This window comes from Mustelus asterias, chromosome 12, assembly GCF_964213995.1.
Source record: "Mustelus asterias chromosome 12, sMusAst1.hap1.1, whole genome shotgun sequence".
In the NCBI taxonomy this organism is placed as follows: Eukaryota; Metazoa; Chordata; class Chondrichthyes; order Carcharhiniformes; family Triakidae; genus Mustelus; species Mustelus asterias.
The window spans coordinates 84,631,479-84,654,846 of NC_135812.1; the positions used below are offsets into that span (position 1 = coordinate 84,631,479).

General features: G+C 41.7%; 1 protein-coding gene across 3 annotated transcripts in view; it reads left to right on the plus strand.

Annotated features, from left to right (window-relative positions):
* rbfox3a (RNA binding fox-1 homolog 3a) overlaps nt 1-23,368 on the plus strand; it is a 166,176-nt gene that overhangs the window by 80,834 nt on the left and 61,974 nt on the right. For all 3 annotated transcript variants that reach the window (XM_078225539.1, XM_078225540.1, XM_078225541.1), the window contains exons 4-5: nt 3,981-4,073; nt 16,893-16,953. In XM_078225539.1, coding sequence (XP_078081665.1) covers nt 3,981-4,073; nt 16,893-16,953 — 154 coding nt within the window. The remainder of the gene's footprint in view (nt 1-3,980; nt 4,074-16,892; nt 16,954-23,368) is intronic.

Here is a 23,368-nt window from a genome sequence, read left to right on the forward strand (position 1 = left end):
GACAACTACTTCAGAATAATTTCAAAAATAAACAGAAATACGTAACCTGTACCTAAGCGAGGTGCAAATGATTTCATTTTACTGTGCAAGATTTAGAACATGTTTGGTATTTTGCTTCCTACTTGTTTGAAGACTGAAGCCTAAGACTGATGTTCTGAACATTCAACATACCAGTCGTACCAACCTCTAAAAAGAATGACAGAGAGCAGGAACTTAAAATACAGACGCGATTAATAAAATTGGCCTGTGGTATTGTTTGATTGTCATCTTCAGACATATCCTCAAGCACGCACCATCCAATGCACCATTTCCATCCTCCCACAGACCACCCAACTCCCCTGCTAAACAAAATGTTGTACGAAGTCTCACAATACCAGGTTAAAGTCCAACAGGTTTATTTGGTACTTTAATCTGGTGTTGTGAGACTTTAACCGGGTGTTGTGAGACTTCTTACTGTGCTTACCCCAGTCCAACGCCGGCATCTCCACATCAAACAAAATGTTAGCATTTCCTTAGAGCTGCCACTATCCTCTTCTTATCCTGCACAAATAGAATTAGTTTGAGAAAAATCTCTCAAAACATCTGCAATTCCTCTGGAATAGTTTATCAGTTTTCCCTGGTTTTGTCTTATAAACATAAAATAACTTAGAAACACAATGGATTTTTTTTATTTTCTCACCCAACCATATTAAGTCGAAATACGGAAAAAAAAACCACTCTCCTTTGTAGGCTCTTATCTATCTTATTGGTACAGACGGCAGGAAGATATGCCACCAGAAGATGATAATCAGATTAAACAGATTTAACGCTGAATAAATAAATGGCATTTATAAAAGATGAGATCTATATGAAATGCATTTTCAAAGTAAGGAAGAGCATTTGAAATGGGGCTGGGAGGCTGCTTCGGCGATTGAAGGGTTAAGCTTGCTCAAGCAATTTAGTTTGCAAAAGAATGTAAACCCCTTTCAGCACGTAAAATACAAATTTATAGTTTATGGTATGAATATGATTACAAGAAGAGATTAACAAACAGTCTAATTACAAGGCAATTGAAGGTGTTAATTGTCTTTTTCTCTCTCTTTCCTGTCTAGCAGGGTAAGTCTAATACAATGTTATGTGTATTCTCTGTCTGACAAAAGGTCTGGAATCACAGGATTTGAAAATTTACTGTAGCTCTTGGCTACTAGAAGTCATAATTTGGCCACTGCATTTTAAGTACAGTGGACCAATTGTTTTTGCATGCATAAGGATTCTAACTATGATGAAGGATGCCATTCTGATCTCTATGTGTTAAGTGTGCAGTGGAAAACAGTTACTTTTTATTCTATGAGGAATGGCGTACAGGATACTTATTACTATAATTACCACATTAGAACACTTCTGACATGCAAAATTTATACGATGTGGATACTGTGGCTTCGGAAGCCAGGAAAACAAAAATAATGACCAGGCAAGCTTGTAATCATGTGCATGAGACTATAAAACATTTTAATAGATTATTACATTTGTTAAGTGGGCAGGCTGAATAGCTCCTATTTTTTAAAAAAGAAAATTGCAATCCTTGACTCTCAGTCCTCCAGTATAAAAAGCAGAGCAATCCTTATCCAGGAGAGCAGAGTCACTTGACCCAAATCTGTGGATAATGCTGAAGTGTTCTGTCATATTTTCTGAGAAGTCATCGCAATTCAACATTCTGTAGCTTTGTTCCATTGATGTGCAGCAATCATCCAAAACCCAAATCAATTGTCTTTAAGATACCAAAAGATGTTACTGGGCTGAGTGGTGTAGATACCATAGTCTGACTAGAGTTCTTGTCAAGAAGCTGGTTGATTCCAATCCATTATTTTCAACAGAATTTGTCAGTTGAAGTTTCCTTAAATGTTTGGAAAGCAGCAATTGCTTTGCCTACCCTGAAGTAGGGACCAGACTCTCGTTCAAGTAATATCCCTTCCACCAACAAATGGAGACTAATGAAAGCCATGAGAAGCAAAAGTTGTTTCAGTATTTAACCTCTAACAATCTGTCATATAGATATTCATTTGACTAGCAAGCAAATCTGTGCGTATTTTAATTACTTGTTTAAAATGAAGCAATTCTCCCAATTGCCAGTATCAGGGAAGAACATCAGCCCATGCCATTTGAAGGGCCCTTTAAGCTTTGACATCCCAGCTTCAATGAGAAGATGAGATGCCATGCCTTGAACAGATTGTTTTCCGATTGGACATTAGTTCTCTTTTAATTTGTCTTATTGTCAGAACACCACAGAGTCTTTGTCAGGAATATATTTGGTTCCTTCGTTAACACCTCGATACATATTATAGGAGAGGTATTATCTCCTTTCTTGATGATACCAGCTTCCATAGAATGGTTAATTATACACATGAAAGGCTAGCAAATACCAAATCAGTCAAGGCTGATAGAGCACTCAACATAAGATGGCCAAATGGCAACCTTCAACAGTAAGGGGGATCAATCAATAGCTCTGTTGAAAATGATTGATTGTGGTGTTTTCAACCTTTCCCCACACTAATGTGTTCAAGCCCCCTCTAGTTACAATGATTCAGCACTTTGACTTGGTAATCACATCTGACCTAGATTGGGAAAAGCAAGTGGGCAAGGGTGCTTGGCAGAAAAGTGAGAATTCTCAAGAAAACTAGGCTCTCTTTGCCACTGTTGGCAACCTTTGAGTACTACAAAGCCAATATCTACTCCAGTGATCCAATATCTGTTTAGCTGACTGCACAGAAATTGGGTCTAGATCCATGCAGACTAGTGGATTTGATGAGGATATCCTCTCCTATGCCAGACTCCTTACAACTGTGGAGAGCTGTCACGGCTGTCAGTTCTCTGCAAGATTATGACATGAGCAGCACCATGATCGTTTGTGTTTAAACCAAACCTCTGTATTTTTGTCAGGAATCACAAGAGCTGCACCTCCACACTCTGTACAGCTTCACACACAATACAGACAGCAAAGCTTCACACACTGCTTGTGGAAGTATGTGCCCGACAGAACCATTACTTGGAGTTCTCCTCTATGCACATAAGTTCATGCATAACATTAATAATCAATTGCTTTGCTAGGGCTGCTGAATGTGCACTAAACAATGGGGACCTATGAGTGGCTTGCCCATTTTAACAGCCATTACAAGACTAAAATAAAACCAAACAGATTTGTGTTTATGTTTGATGCCTGCAGATGTGGCATACGATTAAAATAAAGCCGAAATTAATACAACCATTCTCTTTCAAGACCTTTGCTACCTGCACTACAAAGAAAAGGCCGGTGCTATTATATATTTCATTTGGATGAACTAACTTCCAGCCTTGACTAATTTTTGTTTAATCTTATGTGCTTTCTATATAAATACGGATGTCGTGAACTATAAAGGTCAGTTTTAAAACCAGGACAGTATGGTTTGACCTGCTTCCATCAAATACACCAAAACCTAATGCAATTGTATCTCAGCCCGGAAGCAAGAGACAAAACTGGAAATTATTTTAATATGTTTTACAATTGATCTCACTGGTTACTTTTCAAAAAAAAAGTGTTGTGAGGGAAAAAAAGGATCTTCATTTGGGCTTAAACTGAGCTGTAGAAAATGAAAATGGTCTGATCCAGGTTAGAGTTGTATATTTTCTAATGGTCCTCTCATTTTTAGTCACCATCATTGAAAACTGATCTTCCTTACCTATGGCAGAAATATCAAATACAAGATCCTAGCAAGCTCACTGCAGCAGAACGGCAACTACAATAAATGTGTAAATAATCTATATGTTTTCAAATGCAGCGACTATATCTTTCCCTCTCAGTATACTTTCCATTTCACCTTCTTGGATCCGGTTGCTCTGTGGCCTCGTAGAATGACTTTGCTATCTTGATGTTCCAGCTGGTGTACTGAAACATATCAAAAGACTGTCTTATTCCCTGTATAATCATATGCATGTCTCTCTTTTCCTTTTCTCTTACCTGCATGCAGGGATTTGGTTTCGTAACTTTCGAAACCAGTGCTGACGCGGACAGGGCACGGGAGAAATTAAATGGAACAATCGTAGAAGGTCGTAAAATAGAGGTGCAGGTCCAATCTTTCTCTTTTCCCTACTTTAAATGTCTACTTCGTCTTTTTCCATTGATCAATTTGTGTGCACTTTCCATTTCCTCCTTTCCAATCTTCCGTACCTAAACATATTTCCTGCAGCAGATGCCTTCATTTCACAAAGGGAATCATGGTGCCTGGTTTGGTGTTCCCCGTTGGTTTAAAAGCTGGTGTAGGACTTGCGGTCAATGTGGTTTTTTTTTAAAACTCTGTGAAAACCCTAGCTGATAATGCATACTGCCAATTAAAGCCACTTAATAGCCAAGGAAAACTGTTTTTATTTTCTAAGAGCATCTGATTTCCACAATGAAATGTACTTGATCTGCAGTATAAATACACAAGCACTTGAGGATTCCAAGAACAGGGTTTCACTCCACTTTTGCTTACTGCTGATGCTAATAGATAGGATCTCAAGATCATCGATTAAAAGCAATACACATTGTCAAAATAGGGTACAGCTACTTTGTGTTTTCTTCGTTATTTTATACAGAATATTCTGCTCTAATGTAGTCATATAATCTTGTTCAAACACTTCCTGTGCTGGGGACAGTTGATCTATCCACTGCTTTGTTTCCTAAAAAAAGAGTAACACCCTCAGTCACTAATATCACTGAGATAGAAGAATATGTGCCTTACCAGGTAGATATATTCTAAAAGCTTTTAGAACAAAGAGTACTCTTGCAGTTGTTCTGAGCCATCTTTGATGTGATTTCTTTTTGTTACTCATTTCCATTAGTTTCTGTGTTCACCTCAAGTCTCACTAATGATCTCTGATATTAAATGAATCCCATGGGAATTAATCTACAAGGCTTCAGCATAATGTTAATGCTCAATTCTTTCAACTTGAAATTTGTAAGGCTTAGCTGGAAGCAGAAAGAATAGAAATGTCTTGGAGGTTAGGCTGTTTCCTTTGCTGCCTCACAGCGCTGGACACTTCTGGAATACAACAGAACAGTATTTTTGGCATTCATGATAGATTAGTACATTTGCTGAACTGAGACCAGTGCAATGTATTACATGCATCACCGGTGAATCGGTATTGATAACAAGCAATGTACACTTAATTACAAGAACTTTGTGAAGATTACAATCAAAATGCTCTCTTGCACTTCAGTTTACTATAGCCCAGGTTTTGCCGTCAGCTGTGAAGCAACTGCACTCTCCGCTGACCTCGAAGAAAATTGCCCACAAAGATCTAACAATCTCCGTGGCACAAATTTCATCTTCCCTGACATTAAGTTGAACCTGGCATCAAGTCATGGGGATTGCCAGGCATCCAGTGACAGTGATGTCATCAAGCAGTGTGGGCAGCCCATCACATTCAAGTATTCCCATTGACAACAAACCAGGAAGTAAATTGTAATATTTATAAAAAGCAAACGATAGCATAATAAAGATTGGGGCACATATATTAAAAGTCTATTGATATCTTTTTTTAATCAGAGTGGACAGTACACAAATGTAAATTCAGTTTTCCAAGGCCAGAGAGGTTTTTCAGCAGTAGTTGAGACTGAGCACACGATCTAAAACCTAATTAAACCTCATTGTCAAGGCATAGTGTTTGACAGCAATACCACAGTGTAAAAGGACATGTTCTTCTCAACTCAGTGATTTCTATAGATTGCCACTTACGGAGACTTCAACAGCACACTGTGTGGAAGAGCACAGGATCATTCACAGCACGATTTGATTCCTGTGTTAAACTACCTAATTGTAAACTCCAGAAATTGCTATCAGTTTCATAGGTTGATGGCATCACAAACATTGATAGTTCCGTCATCATTACAACCACAGAATCCAGGTCTATGCTTTCTGTTGGTATCTGTACTAGTACATATGGGTATTGACAAATCCAGATAAAGCCTCAGAGGGAACAAGCAAATTAAGACACAAAAATTACTGTAGCTATTCATACTGCCACTGACTTCATCATCATTTATGTCGATGGAGCTGGAGGGTGGACTTCGGTAGTTGAGAAATATTAGCACTGCTCAATATTACCAACTAACCCATAAAATAATCTATTTGATGACATTATAGGAAGAAGAAAATAATTGCAGCATTCAGCACATCTAAAGCGATGTCATCACAAATCTATATTTTCTTTGAGGTTCAAGTATATTATGGTCACTAACTTAAAGACGACTAATTAACTTGCATTTTCTTTTTCCTTTTAAAACTGGAATTCCAAAGATATTGCAAATTTTTCCAATATGCTCACTGAGATCCAAATGCACTATAATATCTTGACTAATAAATAGGAGCTCAGCATGGTTAGCACAACCATAGATGTTTACAGCATGGAAACAGGCTCTTCGGCCCAACTTGTCCATGCCATCCTTTTTTTGAACCACTAAGCTGGTCCCAATTGCCCGCGTTTAGCCCCATATCCCTCTATACCCATCTTAACCATGTAACAGCAGATGTAATAGTTTAGGTTGCAATATTTACAAGTGCCCAGTTTAGTATAACTCAACAATCTCGGAAACAGCTAGAATGTTCTTCACAAGACTGGGTCTTGTGAATTTCGCAAATGTGCAGCAGTGTTTGCAAAGCTTGAGCAGTCTCCACTGGGAAGTGATTCTGATCCAGTGCTAACTGCCTGAAACATTGCGCCTGGGTTCTCCCAGTCCATCATTACTGACCCATACCGTTTCTGTGTCACTTATCTGTGTCTGCTTCCATTTCTTTTCATTTATGAAGTTCATGCCACACTCATATAGATCATTTCATAGCTTCTTATTGAAGGTAAGCATGTTATAAGCAAAGGCACTTAGTTTAATATAGTTGGCAGTGTGTGCTTTGAAGTTAAATTATTTGTCGATTGCATTTAGATCTGCACTGCTGCCTGTTACTGGAAATCTTTATTTTCTAAAATGTGTCAAGGGAGCAGAACATTTTTTTAATTCCGCATTTGTTATTAAAAGGGAGTTGTGTGCGACATTTTTCTCCAAGTGGGAAGGCATGAAATAGTAAATAGCAGAGAATTTTCATTTTGAAACTACTTTGCAACCAAAATCATCAAAATAAATAATATTAGCTTTCCTATTTCCACAATAATTTGTTGCTTTATGGAAGTGAATAAATTCTCCTGGTTTAATCTAGTTCTGGCAATATCTAGATGAATACTAGTAGTCTGGTTAATCTTTTACTGAGTAGAATTTCCGTACAATTCTCATGAACCAGGTTATCATGGAGGACAGTTACTTCATGTTAATGCTGGCATATAAATGTGACCACAACAATGTACCCAGCTCTCCTCTCACTTCAAACCCCACAAACATGGTGGCAGCTCTTGTCCCAGCTGTTATCAGGGCCAAATTGCCTTAGCAATATATCTAGGAACCAGACCGCACAAAATGGAAGGGTGCCCAGAAGAAAAGGGATTAACGCTTAACAGAACCAATAGTATGTGATCACACACATCACCTTTTGTTGTCACTTTTTCACATGAGTTATCTTTACAGGGATGATACTCAAACTCAAAGGTTAGAACTATCAGGAAAGACTGACTAGGCTGTGGCTAACTGTGGACTTAATAAAGATCTTGATTGAAATTATGTGTGGGTTTGATGGGGAATGTATTTCTGCTTGTGCTTGGGCGGGGAGGTGGGGTGCAAACCCTGGGGTCTCAAGTTTGATGATATTCATTAATAAATCTATTAAATCATTCATTAGAATCCTCTTTGCCCAGAGAGTAGTTAGAATGTGGAAACTGGTACCTCATGAAGTAGTTGAGGTGAGACCAGAATAGATGTATTAAGATGTAATAGATGTATTAAGGGGAAGCTAAGTAAGTACATACAGGTGAAAGAAATAGAAAGAAAAGCTGATAGAGTTAAATGAACTGGAGTGGGAAAGAGGTTCATGTGGAACATAAGCTCTTGCAGTGACATGTTCGGCAAAAAAGTTCTGTAAATTCTATATAGTTATATGTTGACCTGGAAGTGCCTCCCAGAATGAGCCTGCTGGGTTTACTGTCAATAGAAGAATAAAATATGTAGCTTATGAAAGACCTGGGAAACCAGGAACTCCCACAGTCCACAGATCAAAATAATTGAGTTTCCTTTGATTAGTGTTCTTGCATCTCCTTTTAAGGTCACCAACAATGACAAAACAAAACCCCATGATTTGCTCTGGAGTCACATATAAGCCAGACCGGGTAAGGATGGCAGATTTCCTTCCCTAAAGGGCATTAGTGAACCAGATGGGTTTTTACAACAATCGACAATGGTTTCATGGTCATCTGTAGATTCTTAATTCCAGATTTTTTTATTACATTCAAATTCCACCATCTGCCGTGGCAGGTTTCGAACCTGGGTCCCCAGAACGTTAGCTGAGTTTCTGGATTAATGGTCTAACCCTACTACCACTAGGTCATCGCCTCCCCTATAGTGATTTCGTCCCACAGTCCAAAGATGTGCAGGTTAGGTTGTGCGGAAACCCCCATGATCTACATGGGGAATCACTATTTGACCTCCCACTTGGACTCATTGAATACAAGCTCCCTGGGGACAGGTAATTAGCCAACCAGGTGGAGCTCATATACTGAGCCCTATAAAGCAAGACCGTAAAAGGGTCCATTAACCTTTTAGTCCCGGTTGAGACCTGTTGTGTTCACCAGAGGATTGTGGTTATTGTTTATTTTCATTTAGTGCAATAAAAGCATGGTTCACTCACAACTGACTCCTGGAGTTATTATAGGTAGATTGGCCATGTTAAATTGCCCCTTATTGCCCCAAGATGTGTAAGTTAGATAGATTAGCCATGGTGAATGTGTAGGGTTACAGGGAAAGGGTTGGGGGAAAAAGACCTGGGTAAGATACTCTTGGTACGAGAATCGGTACAAACTCGATGGGCTGAATGGTCTCCTTCCGCATTGTAGGGATTCTATGATCAGGATGGCATCCACAGTCGGAATACATTTTCTTACTTGTGGCCCCACCTTTGTGGTCTTGCATCTACAAATAGAATATGAGGAAGTGGTATGTTGAGTATATGCAGAATTGGTGTTCCTATTGAATGTATGTCTGCTTATTTTGGTCATTGTGGACTAATGAGCATCAGATGGATTTCTCCTGTAATTATCTCTAGATCTTGGATTTGAAGTCTTTGGATCAATGGATCAACATATTTATTTAACTGTGAAAATCCTATGTTTATTGTATATGTTTGCATGGCAGCTATATTTGTCCAGAAAACATCATTCTAAATCTTGGAAATGTCTGAAATTCTAGATATAGGAATGAGATATACAACATTGCAGCCCTCTGTTCTGGAATATCTTGGAAAGAATAGCAAGCTACATCTTGGGAGGTATTGCTCAAAGACAGCACTCAGTCAGATGGCATCAGGCTAATCACAATATTCAGTGATAGCAGATGGCATATGAGATGTAAGTGATCACATTTCAAAAGTTGGCTTTACTCAGAGTTAGCACAGAAGTGCTTTGGTTGTTCTTTGCATTTTGAGGAGATTAATTATACTTGTAGATTTTGTCAATGTGCTTTCTGTACTCAGAGCTGTTCACTTATGTTTAGAGTTAGTAAATTGTTTGTTGGCAGCCTTACCCTCTGTCTGATTTTTCCACTTATATATATGAGTACAGGTGGCAGCATGCGATGTCTTACAACAAACCAGAATACAGTGAGAAGTGTTCAATATTTGCCCCTTGGATATTGTAATTTCATATTTCAATATCGGGCAAGTAAAGGCACAGTTTGGTTCATAGAAACTAGAAGCAGGAGGAGGCCATTCGGCCCTTCGAGCCTGCTCCACCATTCATTTTGATCATGGCTGATCATCAAGTTCAATATCCTGATTCCCCCCCTTCTCTCCACTTTTCTTGATCCCTTTATCCCCAAGACCGATATCTAATTTCTTCCTGAAATCAGACATGTTTTGGCCTCAATTACTTTCTGTGGTAGTGAATTCCACACATTCACCACTCTCTGGGTAAAGAAATTTCTCCTTACCTCAGTTCTAAAAAGATTTACCCATTATCCTCAAATTATGACCCCTAGTTCCGGACTCCCCCACCATAGGGAACATTCTTTCTGAATCTAGAAGGTTCGTAAGGGATGAGAAGAATTTTAGACATAAGTGACTAATGATAGTGCATCAAAAGATAAACCAAGCATAACAACCTCATGAAAAAGCAGATAGTGTAAGGGCTTCAGTGCACAAGATTTTTCACTGTATTTTCTTACTGGCACCATGTTTATTTCCAAGATTTCCTGCATTGAATTCAGCACAAAATTTCAATGACGAACCTATTTCCATTTACTGTTCTATAATTTGCATCATAATCTAGAGAGATCTGGGTGTGCAGGTCCACAGTTCCCTAATAGTGGCAACACAGGTGGTCAAGGTGCTTAAGAAAGCATATGACATGCTTGCCTTCATCAGCCGAGGCATTGAGTACAAGAGTTGGGAAATCATGTTGCAGCTATATAAAACCTCGGTTAGGCCGCATTTGGAGTATTGCGTGCAGTTCTGGTCACCACCACAGAAGGATGTGGAAGCTTTGGACAGAGTGCAAAGAAGGTTCATCAGAATGTTGCCTGGTCTTGAGGGTGTTGGCTATGAGGAAAGGTTGAATAAACTGGGATTGTTTTCGCTGGAAAGATGGAGGCTGAGGGGAAACCTCATAGAGGTCTACAAAATTATGAGAAGAATAGACAGGGTAGATAGCCAGAAGCTTTTTCCAAGGGTGGAAGTGTCAATTACAAGGGGGCACAGGTTCAAGGTGAGAGGGGGAACGTTTAAGAGAGATGTGCAGGGGAAGTTTTTCACAGAGTGAGTAATGGGTGCCTGCTACATGCTGCTGAGGAAGTGGTGGAAGCAGGCACAATAGCAACATTTAAGAGGCATCTGGTACGTGAATAGGGAGGGAATAGAGGGATATGGACAGAGTAAGGGCAGAAGGTTTTTTTATTAGTTTAGTTAGGGCATCATGATTGGCACAGACTTGGAGGGCTGAAGGGCCTGCTCCTGTGCTGTACTTTTCTTTGTTCTTTCTTTGTTCTTGGTGTGACAGAACAAGTCTTGTCAGCTATCACTGGGAGAGTAAATCCATAACTTCTACACTTGAGACTTCTGTATGTGCTTTAAATAAAAAAGGGAAACATTTGCATTGGCGCAGCTTATAGATCAGATTTTACAATAATTAAAAATCTTCCATGCTTATGAAAGATTAATTTGTTGAAGCGTTTGCAACATTACTTATTTAGTTTCTCTGGTCCCATGCGGGACAATGGTCCAGAACGAAAAAGATTGTGTGGGACCAGGGTTGGTGATGAAATCTTGCTGCTCATCCTAATGTTTACAACTTTAATTAATACAAAGTTCAAAAGGACTTACAACACTTAGCTGTAATTGTAATGTTTCTCATTATTGCAGAAAGGCTAATGTTTAAAGTAATTGTGCTGACTTAACATAAGTTAAATACATTTGCACCCAAATATATGTTGAGGTTACAATCTTAGTAATATGCCCTGAGGGGGTATTGGTTGCTTCAACTTAGGAAAGCCCATTTTATCTCCATTAGATGAGCACTAAACCCATCTGAATTAAGATGGTGATCGTCCTTTAAGTTATTTTTAAATGCTAGTCTCTGCTGATTCGTCCCCAATAGTGAGCATCTTTGATGCGGCATTTTATTAAATTAAAGCTACTGGGGCAATCTTACCAGAATTTGGCAGACGGTGGGAGTTTCTGGCCAAGCAGGCCCCAAAGCTGGAAAATCCCACTCGAGGTCAACGGACCTTTGCAAGGTCCATGTCCCGCCCGCTACGATCCAAAGATGTGCGGGTTAGGTGGATTGGCCATGCTAAATTGCCCCTTAATGTCAGGGGGACCAGCTAGGGTAAATGTATGGGGTTATGGGGATAGGGCCTGGGTGGGAATGTGGTTGGTGCAGACTCGATGGGCCGAATGGTCTCCTTCTGCAATGTCGGATTCTATTCTATGATTCCTGTGGCGGGAGGACGGGAAAATTCTGCCGAGTGTTTTTCTCCAGAGAAATAGGTCAGGTTTTCTCACCAGATCTTGCCACACTCTGTCAAAAAAAACCAGCTGGGCAAAGTTCACGTCGTCATGCAGGGGGGAAGGGCCTAGATGTTCATCCAGCAGCAAAGATACTCCAGCAGCAAGCAAGAAAAAAAACAATTTCACAAAGTAAATCAAAGTGAACTTTCAATCAAGAAACTTCATTACACCTCCACTTGGGCCATGCCCTGAGCCACAAATGCTCTCCTCAATTCCTATCTGCTTTCCATTTACCCTCACAGCAAGTTACCATTGGTTACATTGTAACACTAACCATGCTGGCAATGCCCGCCTGCTCAGGACACCATATTTAAAGGATGATCAGCACATGAATGACCCTTCCCCCTCCCCCCAGCTCACCACGGAGATCTTCAGGGGCAACCCCCACCCTGAACGAAGTCAGCATTCACTCCCCCGCCCCCTGATCAGAGTTTGTACCCTCCCTTTGCACCCTCCCCCAGCAGTCAGTGCTGGCGTCCCTCCCAACCCAACCAAATTGAATACAGAAGTTGGAACATCTTGTTGGAACGTCTTGTTGAAGTCGTACAAGACATTGGTAAGGCCTCACTTGGAATACAGTGTGCAATTCTGGTCACCCTATTATAGAAAGGATATTATTAAACTGGAAAGAGTGCAGAAAAGATTTACTAGGATGCGACCTGGACTTGATGGATTGAGTTATAAGGAGAGGCAGGATAGACTGGGACTTTTTTTTCTGGAGTGTAGGGGGCTGAGGGGTGACCTTACAGAGGTCAATAAAATAATGAGGGGCATAGATAAGGTAGATAGTCAATAGCTTTTCCCAAAGGTAGGGGAGTCTAAAACTAGAGGGCATAGGTTTAAAGTGAGAGGGGAGAGATACAAAAGGGTCCAAAGGGGCAATTTTTTCACACAGAGGGTGGTGAGTGTCTGGAACAAGCTGCCAGAGGTAGTAGTAGAGGCAGGTACAATTTTATCTTTTAAAAAGCATTTGGATAGTTACATGGGTACGATGGGTATAGAGGGATATGGGCCAAATGCGGGCAATTGGGATTAGCTTAGGGGTTTTAACAAAAAAGGGCGGCATGGACAAGTTGGGCCGACGGGCCTGTTTCCATGCTGTAAACCTCTATGACTCTACCTCTAACTGACAGACACCATCCCCCCGCACACCATCCAATGGTCATAGCAGGCATCCCCCCTCTTCCGGCTGAGCATTGGACCCCTCCCCCCCAGCCCCCACTCACACAGTCAATATCGGCATGCACCTCCCCCTACCTAAAATGGCCATCACCAGCATCCCCAGCTCCCACGTCCTCTCTCGGCCACTACCACATCCCAGTCTCAACATGGCATGGTGCCAACCTGTGAGTGTTAACCTAACAGTGCCAACCTGTGCCAGGGGGCATTACCAGGCCCCTGCTTGGTCATGTCCCTCTCCCCCAGGGGTTATCCTCACTTTTACACCCCCAGGGACGTCCCCAGGACAGGTTTATGTCTGGATAAACCTGTTGTAAGCTGCATCGACGGGCGGTGTGAATATATGGCAGGGGGTCAATATACGGCGAGGGGTTGGGTTCATCAGATGCCGGCGAGGAACGGCAAAAATCGGAAGTCGTAATCTCACCCAGCAGGATCTGCAATTTTCAAGTTTCACCACATCTTGAGCTCAGAAAGCATTCTCACAGGTGGCAAGATCTCACCCATTGAGTAATTTTCAGCACTGCAGAAGGCTCTTTGGCCCATCAAGTGAAGCAAACCAGTCAGTCCTATTATCTGTTCCTGTCGCCCTGAAAGTTTATTCCCTTTAAATGACCATTGCATCATGATCATGACCTCACATATATGCACTTTAAACATTAGCTTCTCAACAATAATATGAGAAGAATTGTGCTGCTTTTTGAGCTTTCTGGGAGCTTTGGCCACTTGAACTGAAATAATTATTTCTGAAAGCGTTTTCTGAGCCAGCAGAGGGTTCTTGGACGTAAACATCTGACAAATTTCTGATTGGTTGCAATGAATTTGGTGCCAGAGACTGAGGAGGAGGAGACTGGCACAAGGAGCTGCAGAGTGAAGAGAAGGAGGAGTATAGCTAACAGAAGGCCTATCCCACAGGAATATACAGACCCCGACACTCTCACCTGCAGTTCACCAAGGAGCAGAGAGACTGTGACTATGCTCCATCATCCATTGCTGCACCAACAACAGCTGCCCCTGCAAAGTCACTGAGCCCTGAAATGCTATGCCTCTGGATTATTCCAGTCTGCCATAGCTGACATCTGCAATCTCAGCCAATCGGCTGTTCAAGTCAGCAATTGCTAGATTAGTGTTATATATTTAAGTGGTTGTATGATTGCTTGAAGAACGGGTCACATGATTTGATTATGAGGTCATCAGGGTGATTCTCAGGCTTCTGTCTTTGTTTCATTTTCTGTTCCATGCAGAAAACATCTCTGTCAATCAACCTGTTGTGTGTTACTTTGAATCTACGTGTGCAAACGACATATTTTTCTTTTTTGTGTAATACCTGCAACTCCCAACATAATTAGGACATTACAGTGACGGAAGTGATCTTTGCCAAAGCCAGTGACTTCATTTCCTTCCCCCATGAATGAAATAATGCAGGAGAACAAGGCTCTGAGCTGCGCCAAGATTGCAGGCATCCCCTCCAAGTGCGGAGCGTCATCTGCCACTACTTGGCAGCATATCAGAAAAGTCGAGGAGGAGGCTATCAAGAGATCTTAGAAGCACCATCACTGTTTTACTTCAAGCTTACTTAGCTGCAGGAAATGGAAGAGTCCAGGGCATGTCTGTTCTCAATAAATGCATCTTTGGAAAGTGCTATTACGGGTGCCAGGAGCTTCTATCCAAGGTAAACTGCAGTAACGATGCCATGCAGGACTGTCACACAGAAATTAGTCCAGCCAGTTACTCCCATATCCCACTTGTGACTGAATATTTATTTTTTACAAGGAGCTGATGCACAACATCAATGGTGCATAGGAAATCAAGAAAGAGAAGGGGGGATGAATGTGGACTGAAAAAATGAAGGAGGGAACAATGGAAATGTTGTCATTAAAACTTCAAAGACTAATGGATTTTATGCAAAGGCATTAATAGTTGATAGTTAGGAAAAAGTTTTTGAGAGGTAGTGAAGGATTGCATTTAGAGAGAGTAGACCTTAACTAGCTTGCAATAGACCACGATGTGTTCAGTTGCTGCATCCAAATGAACGTTACTGAGGATTTCCATTTGCAAAGGTGAGACTCGAGGTCATTAATAAACTGCATAAATGTGAATCTAAATGCATCATGCGTATGAATTGCAAAACTATACACTTAGACAGAAATCACCATTATTGTCATGCACTTAATAAAATAGACTTGCACAGGAACTGTTCCGGGAAATTGTGGCTTTTATAAATCAGCATATTTAAAATAGGAAACGTCTCATCTGTATTCAATTTAACAGACTTTCGTCTCTGCAACAATATAGAACAATGCAAGATTAATTTATGGTAAAAATACTTGAAGGTTATGTACACTCAGATTTAATTTATGAGGAATGTCGTTTTAATAATTTCTCTACCAAAGCCATTTAAATGTTACAGATTGTCAATGATAGTGAAAAGTGAAAAGTATCTGTCTGGGCACCCCGTGTATCAGGGCAATGTCAAATTGTTTTCAATAACTTTACCAGATTGTTCAGAAACGTAGATGACAATAGTGTGTAAAATACTTTATTCAAACAGGATCCTGCAATGTGATTTACTGGTTAGCATCTTCTCTCATGCTCTTTCTGTTTTACTTGCTCGCTTGTTCTTATTCCTTGTCTGTTGCTATCACTCTCAGGTCCTCTTTCTTTTTGCCTCTTGCTTCTTGGCATTAGGGACTACCAGTGAAATCTGAATTCAAAACAGTTTTATTTTGTTTCCAAGTGGCCATCAGTTCACAGCACAGGAAGATGTTTCAGCGCAAAACAGCAGTCTGAGATATGAGGCCAATAATAGATCATGGAACTTGGATTGTCACTTAAGTACAATGGAGAGCGTTCCTTTGAGGTGGGATTGAAGTTCATTGCAAGGGAAACTGAGCCTATATTGCAAACCCATTCTTGGAACACATTACTCTGCAGCATAATACTGTCCCTGGGACCAGAATAAAGACTGAAACCTTTCTTTAAATTATCATTTCTCATCTGTCTAACTGCCAAAATTACACGGAGTGAATTGCAGTGTGTAATATTTGTTAATGAATGAATTAACATGAAACTACTTTGTCTGCTGTTTTAACAGAGGCATAACTGCAATTACTTAAATGCTTTTGTTAAAATAGGAGGCGAGGCAATTATAGATACCTGGGAAGCTCGTAACTAATTCATGGGCTCAAACACTGGCTTAAACCACAAGACAACACTCCCAACAGTTTAATAAAAGTCATCTGCAACTTATAGCTTATAGCATGCATTCCAACACCTTGTTATTTTACACTATTATGTATCATGGTTAATATACACCATTTTAGTTTGAAATGCGCTGAGTGTTCTACAGAATGCACAGAGTGCCGACAGCAAGTTCCTGGGACCCACACAAGCTGTTACAGTCCTTTCTGAAACAATTAATACAGGATTATTATTTCACATGACTGAATAGAGACAATTCCGAGGTTCTTGGGGGTTTTTTTTGTGGTCGACTGCAGCACATTATAGCTCACTCCGAGAGGATCCTATTAATTCCTGAATGTGATGTGTTTCATTGTTTAATCGCAGGTAAACAATGCAACAGCAAGAGTAATGACGAACAAAAAGACCCCCAATCAATACACAAACGGTAAGGTAACCAGCAGCTGCTGACTTAATGAATCAGTTATTTCTGTAGAGATTGTTTTTGATACATCAATAGCAATGGTATATACAATTAAACTGTGACTTCAAAAAAGCAATACTAAATAAGAAGCCCCCTTAATGAAAAGTTTAATGAGGGCCATGTTTTCCCTTTGGTATTTGTCGCAGACAAATAGCATTAACATATGGGGTAGATATAAAACACAAGCTTTGTGGATTCTTTTTGTATGATTCGTTTGAATGAATTAGGAAAGCACAGTCGGCGTACGGACACTAGCGCTATGGGCAGCACGGTGGCACAGTGGTTAGCACTGCCGCTTCACAGCGCCAGGGACCCGAGTTCGATTCCCAGCTTGGGTCACTGTCTGTGCGGAGTCTGCACATTCTCCCCGTGTCTGCGTGGGTTTCCTCCGGGTGCTCCGGTTTCCTCCCACAGTCCAAAAGACATCTGGTTATGTGCATTGGCCATATTAAATTCTCCCTCAGTGTACCCGAACAGGCACCAGAGTGTGGCAACTAGGGGATTTTCACAATAAGTTCATTGCAGTGTTAATGTAAGCCTACTTGTGTCACTAATAATTAAATTTTAAACTTTAAAAGAGTGCAGAAGTTCAGCTAGTCCTTTGCCAGATGAACTCAGCAAAAGTCTGATGAGAGACGAGAGCTCCCTGTGTTATTTCAAATTAAACATCAATTTGCTTACGTAAGTGTACAAGGAAAATTTACAGGTCTGAACAATAGAATATTAGTTTCCACTCAGGCGCATTAATAGGTTTTCAGTTTCAATTATATGATTTTAAACCTGCACCAAGTGGTTGCAGCAGCAATTCAAATTGCACTGCCCCAGATTTGATGCACTTTGACCAACATATTTCAATGTATCAATGTTCAGTGTCATCCAGCTCGCAGAGCAGTGTATCCAGGCACCTGCAGAGAAGTGAAAGAATAGACAACAGAAAGTGTGTCTTGTTAGCAATTTTATAGAATAGAATGAGAGCATTGGTAGCAACAAAAGAAAGAAAGTCTCAACATTTCTGTGTGTGGCCTCTGAGATCTTGAAGCAACTCCTAAGAAACTGTCAATGCCTTCTTCACATTGTGGCAGCAACATCGAACAACCTGATTCTGAGTTCGGAATCTGGACCTCTTTTCTAGTCAACAATACACAATGGGAAAAATAATCGCTGTGTGTTATATATTACAATGTAACACTTTTTATTTGCGGATATGGGGCGCGATATTTCTGACTCGCCACGTCGGTTGATCAGCGTGACAAGCCGGGAACGTAGCGGGAAAGGCCAGAAATACGATTCGCACTGTGCGTGAATCAGATCGCTCTCCTCCCGGCCCCATTTTACTGGCTATTAACATGAAAATTACTAAATTAAAATGCACTTTCCGAGTCCGGCACAGCTGCTTCCGCCCTCCTGGTGAGATGTTACGCTGGCGAGAATCATTACTGCTCTGCAGTAGAGGGGACCAGGTGCCAATACCATGCCAGAGGCACCAAAGGCCATTGAAGCACCCCGGATGGTTGGGGGCAGGGCCAGGCAGTACCCGTCAGGCAGATGTCAGCCTGAGTGGGGGTGGGGCCATGAGGGGGGTATGCACAATGAGGAGGAGCTTATGCAGGGGGGGTGTCTGCGAAGGGGGTCGGCAAGGGGAGTGGTTGCGGCCAAGGAAGCTCTGCAAAGGGGGGAGCTCTGCAAGGGGGTGGTCATGCGGGGGAGGGGGGGTAATGTGCAGGGAGCGAGTGCAGGAGGGTGGTTGTGTGGAGGGGGGGGGGTTGTGCAAAGGTGGGCCATGATGGGGGTGGGGGGCATGTCGGGGCCCACCAGGTGTTTCATCAGGAGGGTCCACATGCCCTGATGCCGGCGACCTGTGTTGGTATGGGGGTAACTTGGAACTAGAAGCAGGAGTAGGCCATTTGGCCCTTCGAGCCTGCTCCGACATCCATTTTGATCATGGCTGATCATCAGATTCAATATCCTGAACCCCACTTCCCCCTATAGCCCTTGAAGGGTGGCCCGGTGGCATTTAGGGGCAGCGCGGTAGCACAGTGTTTAGCACCGCTGCCTCACACCACCAGGAACCAGGGTTCGATTCCCGGCTTGGGTCACTGTCTGTGTAGCGTTTGAACATTCTCCCGGTGTCTGCTTCGATTTCCTCCGGGTGCTCCAGTTTCCTGCCACAGTCCAAAGATGTGCGGGTTAGGCGGATTGGCAACGCTAAATTGCCCCTTAGTGCCAGGGGGACTAGCTAGGGCAAATGCATGGGGTTATGGGAATAGGGCCTGGGTGGAATTCATAGAATCATAGAATCCCTACAGTACAGAAAGAGGCCATTCGGCCCATCGAGTCTGCACCGACCACAATCCCACCCAGGCCCTACCTCCGTATCCCTACATATTTACCCACTAATCCCTCTAACCTACGCATCTCAGGACACTAAGGGCAATTTTAGCATGGCCAATCAACCTAACCTGCACATCTTTGGACTGTGGGAGGAAACCGGAGCACCCGGAGGAAACCCACGCAGACACGAGGAGAATGTGCAAACTCCACACAGACAGTGACCCAAGCCGGGAATCGAACCCAGGTCCCTGGAGCTGTGAAGCAGCAGTGCTAACCACTGTGCTACCGTGCCGCCCTCTGCTACCGTGCCGTGTGCAAACTTGATGGGCCAAATGGCCTCCTTCTGCACTATGAGGATTTATGTGTTTTAAGAGAATTCCTTTAGCCCTAAAAGCTATATCTAATTTCTTCTTGAGGTTACAACATTTTGGCCTCAACTGCATTATGTGGCAGTGAATTCCACACATTCACCATCCTCTGGGTGAAGAAATTTCTTCTCACCTCAGTTCTAAAAGTTTTACCCCTTATCCTCAAACTATGACCCCTTGTTCTGGACTCCCCATCATCAGGAACATTTTTTCTGAATCTACCCTGTCTAACCCTGTTGGCGTTTTATAAGTTTCTATGCGATCCCCTCTCACTCTTCTAAACTCCAGTGAATATAATCTTACCGACTTAGTCTCTCCTCATATCACAGACCTACCATCCTGGGGATCTGCCTGGTAAACCTTCGCTATACTCCCTCTCTAGCAAGGACATCCTTCCTCAGATAAGGACACCAAAACTGTACACAATACTCTAGGTGTGGCCTCACCAACACCCTATTCCCTTGCAGCAAAACATCCCTATCCCCATACTCAAATCCTCTCACTATGAAGGCCAACATACCATTTACTGCCTGCGCACTTACTTTCAGCGACTGATGCACGAGAACACCAAGGTCTTGCTGAGTATCCACCTCTCTCAATTTACACCCATTCAAGTAATAATCTGTCTTCCTATTATTGCTACCAAAGTGGATAACCTCACATTGATCCACATTATACTGCATCTGCCATGCAGATACCCACACACTCAGCCTATCCAAATCACGCTGAAGCATCTCTGTATCCTCCTCACAGCTCACCCTCCTACCCAACTTTGCATCATTTGCAAATTTGGCGAAAATACATTCAGTTCCCTCTTCAAAATCATTAATATATAATGTGAACAGTTGGGGACCCAGTACAGATTCCCGTGGAATCACACTCGTCACTGACTGCCAATCAGAAAATGACCCACTTATGCCAACTCTTTGCTTCCTATCTGCTAACTAGCTTTCTATCCATCTCAAGACATTACCTGCAACCCCATGAGCTTTAACTTTACAGAGTAGTCTGTTATATGAGACCTTGTCGAAAGCCTCCTGAAAGTCTAAACAAACCACATCCACTGGTTCTCCTTGGTCAACTCTACGAGTTACATCCTCAAAGAATTCCAATAGGTTTGTCAAGCGTGATTCCCTTTTGTAAATACGCCCATGATGGTGAGATGGGATCCAATGACGTGTGTAGTGGGGGAGCTTCCCCGGTGCACTTAGTCACCAAACCCCCTGCCAGTGCAAAGCTCCCAGCTGTCAAAAAAATTGACAGAGTGCCAGAAGATTGCAGTCCCAAGCTCACCTGAAGGACCAGTGCAGAGGACTCTCGTTTTCTTGCCGTTATGAGACTTTTACAGAAAATTCCGCCCATGGTTTATATTGAGATAAGCATCTACAGTAGAAATCTCTCTTAATTTTGACTAACAAGTCTTTGAATTGAGCAATATGTTCTTCCAAAGGCAAGCTGTTGAACAAACAGTCTGTTCCCCTTCAGTGCACTGAGATCTGTTTGAATTCGCATGGAGAATGCTTTCTTGCTGGGCACGCCTGTGTGAGAATGATGTCTGTATAGGCAACGTCTCTGCTTTGCAACACTTAGGGGTTTGAGTCCCCACTTCCACCCATGCTGTAGCCTGTTATCAATGTGGGGAAATTGCCAAATCCCTCAACAGTGTAACTGGAGCTGGACAGAGCAGGTGTCACCCACAGTCCACAGAGATCTCGAGGAGCCAGTCATGCATTACACAGTCTCACTGCTGAAGCAAGTCAGCATGGAGTAAGCCAAAATGAAATCAGTGAAAAGGGGGCCGATTAAATGCTGATTTAATTATGCCTGATGTTAAGGGACTTTTCTTTCTTCACATTTGCCAGGCCCTCTGGCAAGAAATCATAAGCTGCTGCTAACAAATTGTCCTTTCTTGAACTTTTGCGGCTGTTTCTTCTTCCCAATCATTTCATGCAAATATACATCTTGTTTCTATTGCAATACTTGACAGATTGGAGTACAAGATACTGTTAAAACTTATTTGTATTTTCTACCTGAAAGTAATGCAATTGTGCCCTGGGAGATATTTTAGCAGACGCATCTAAATTTCCCCCCCTACACTACTTCACTGCAGGCACCAACTTTTTAAAAATAAACTAGTTAAATCAACCACTAAAGTAGCAAAGAAGTAAGAGAATCCCATTGTACAATTTTAGGATCCAAACTTGATTCTTAAGTAGTTGGTGAATTAGATCAAATGCCCAGGTTTTCTCTATAATAATGTAACGACATTTTAAAAACTGAGATAATTTTTATCTGTCATTGGATGTTAATTGTTTTAGTGAATTTAGAAGGAGGAAGAAATCTGAAATGTGGGTAGCATGGTGGCACAGTGGTTAGCAGTGCTGTCGCATAGTGCCGGGAACCAGGGTTCAATCCCGGCCTCGGGTGACTGTGTGGAGTCTGCATGCTCTGCCCGTGTTTGTGTGGGCTTCCTCCGGGTGCTCCAGTTTCCTTCCACACTTCAAAGACGTGCAGGTTGGATTGATTGACCATGCAAAATGTCCCCTTTTTGTCAGGGGAATTAGCAGGGTAAATACGTCAGGTTGCAGGGATAGGGCCTGGGTGGGATTGTTGTTGGTGCAGGCTTGATGGGCCAAATGGCTTCTTTTGCACGACAGGGATTCTCTGAAGTGCATTAAACAGATTCAGCTCCAATTAATTAGGAAAAATATTCTTGACTTTGAAGTAAGAAGATTTCCTCTATGGATCCTCCGAATCAGGATCCCTTATAACTCCAGACCTTGCAACCACTGGACTCACACTTCAAATACTTTGTCCTCCCATTTCCACCCCTAGATAATTAAAACAAACTTCGAGATATATGCAGCCACCAGCATTAGCCAGTGCCAAGGCAATATTTGAACAGGAGAGATTGAAAATATACAGAGGAAATAAATGTTCTACCTCGTTGTTTATTAATTGCATGAAATAAGCCAAAACATTTTTAAAATTCACATCAGGCCAATTTGGGAATGTGACTTCAGATTTGCTGCATGGCCCTGATTAAACCCATTTAACTTTTTCCAAATCAAAAAGAAATGTGTGAATTGAAATGTCAGTGTCTGAATGTCAAGTTTTCAATGACTTCACTTACATGTTGGTCAGTTAACAGCTACCTTTTGGTGTTATTAACTAGTGGGAGTAATTGGTCTTGATGTAGGATCGTGAGGACAATATTTTCATCGTAATGTGATTAACATTATCGCAGTGTAGGAAAAAACAGTCAATTTGAAAATTCCAGGCCCATATCAAAAACTTTGGTCTCCTTATTTTGATTAGGAGTAAGTTAATTTTGCAATGGCAGGAAATGGTGCCATTGCCAGCAAGATGTCAATGTTTGGTACAAAATGTCATCTTAACCAAGAGCTTGTCTTAAACGGGGTTGATTTAAAATTAAATCAAACGATCATCATCCAACTAAAGCAAGAGTGTTTTAATGATACCGAGGCTGTTATATTGAAAGGGGTCAGCTGAAAGAATACATTCAGAAAAGTCTGTTCATTTCATTGAATGGTTAGGATTTGCAGATCAAGTCAAATAATTAGGGCAGGATTTTCCGGCCACACTGGCCCCAAGGCTGGAAAGTCCCGCCCGAGGTCAATGGATCTTTGCATGGTTCATTTCCCGCCTGTAACAATTCC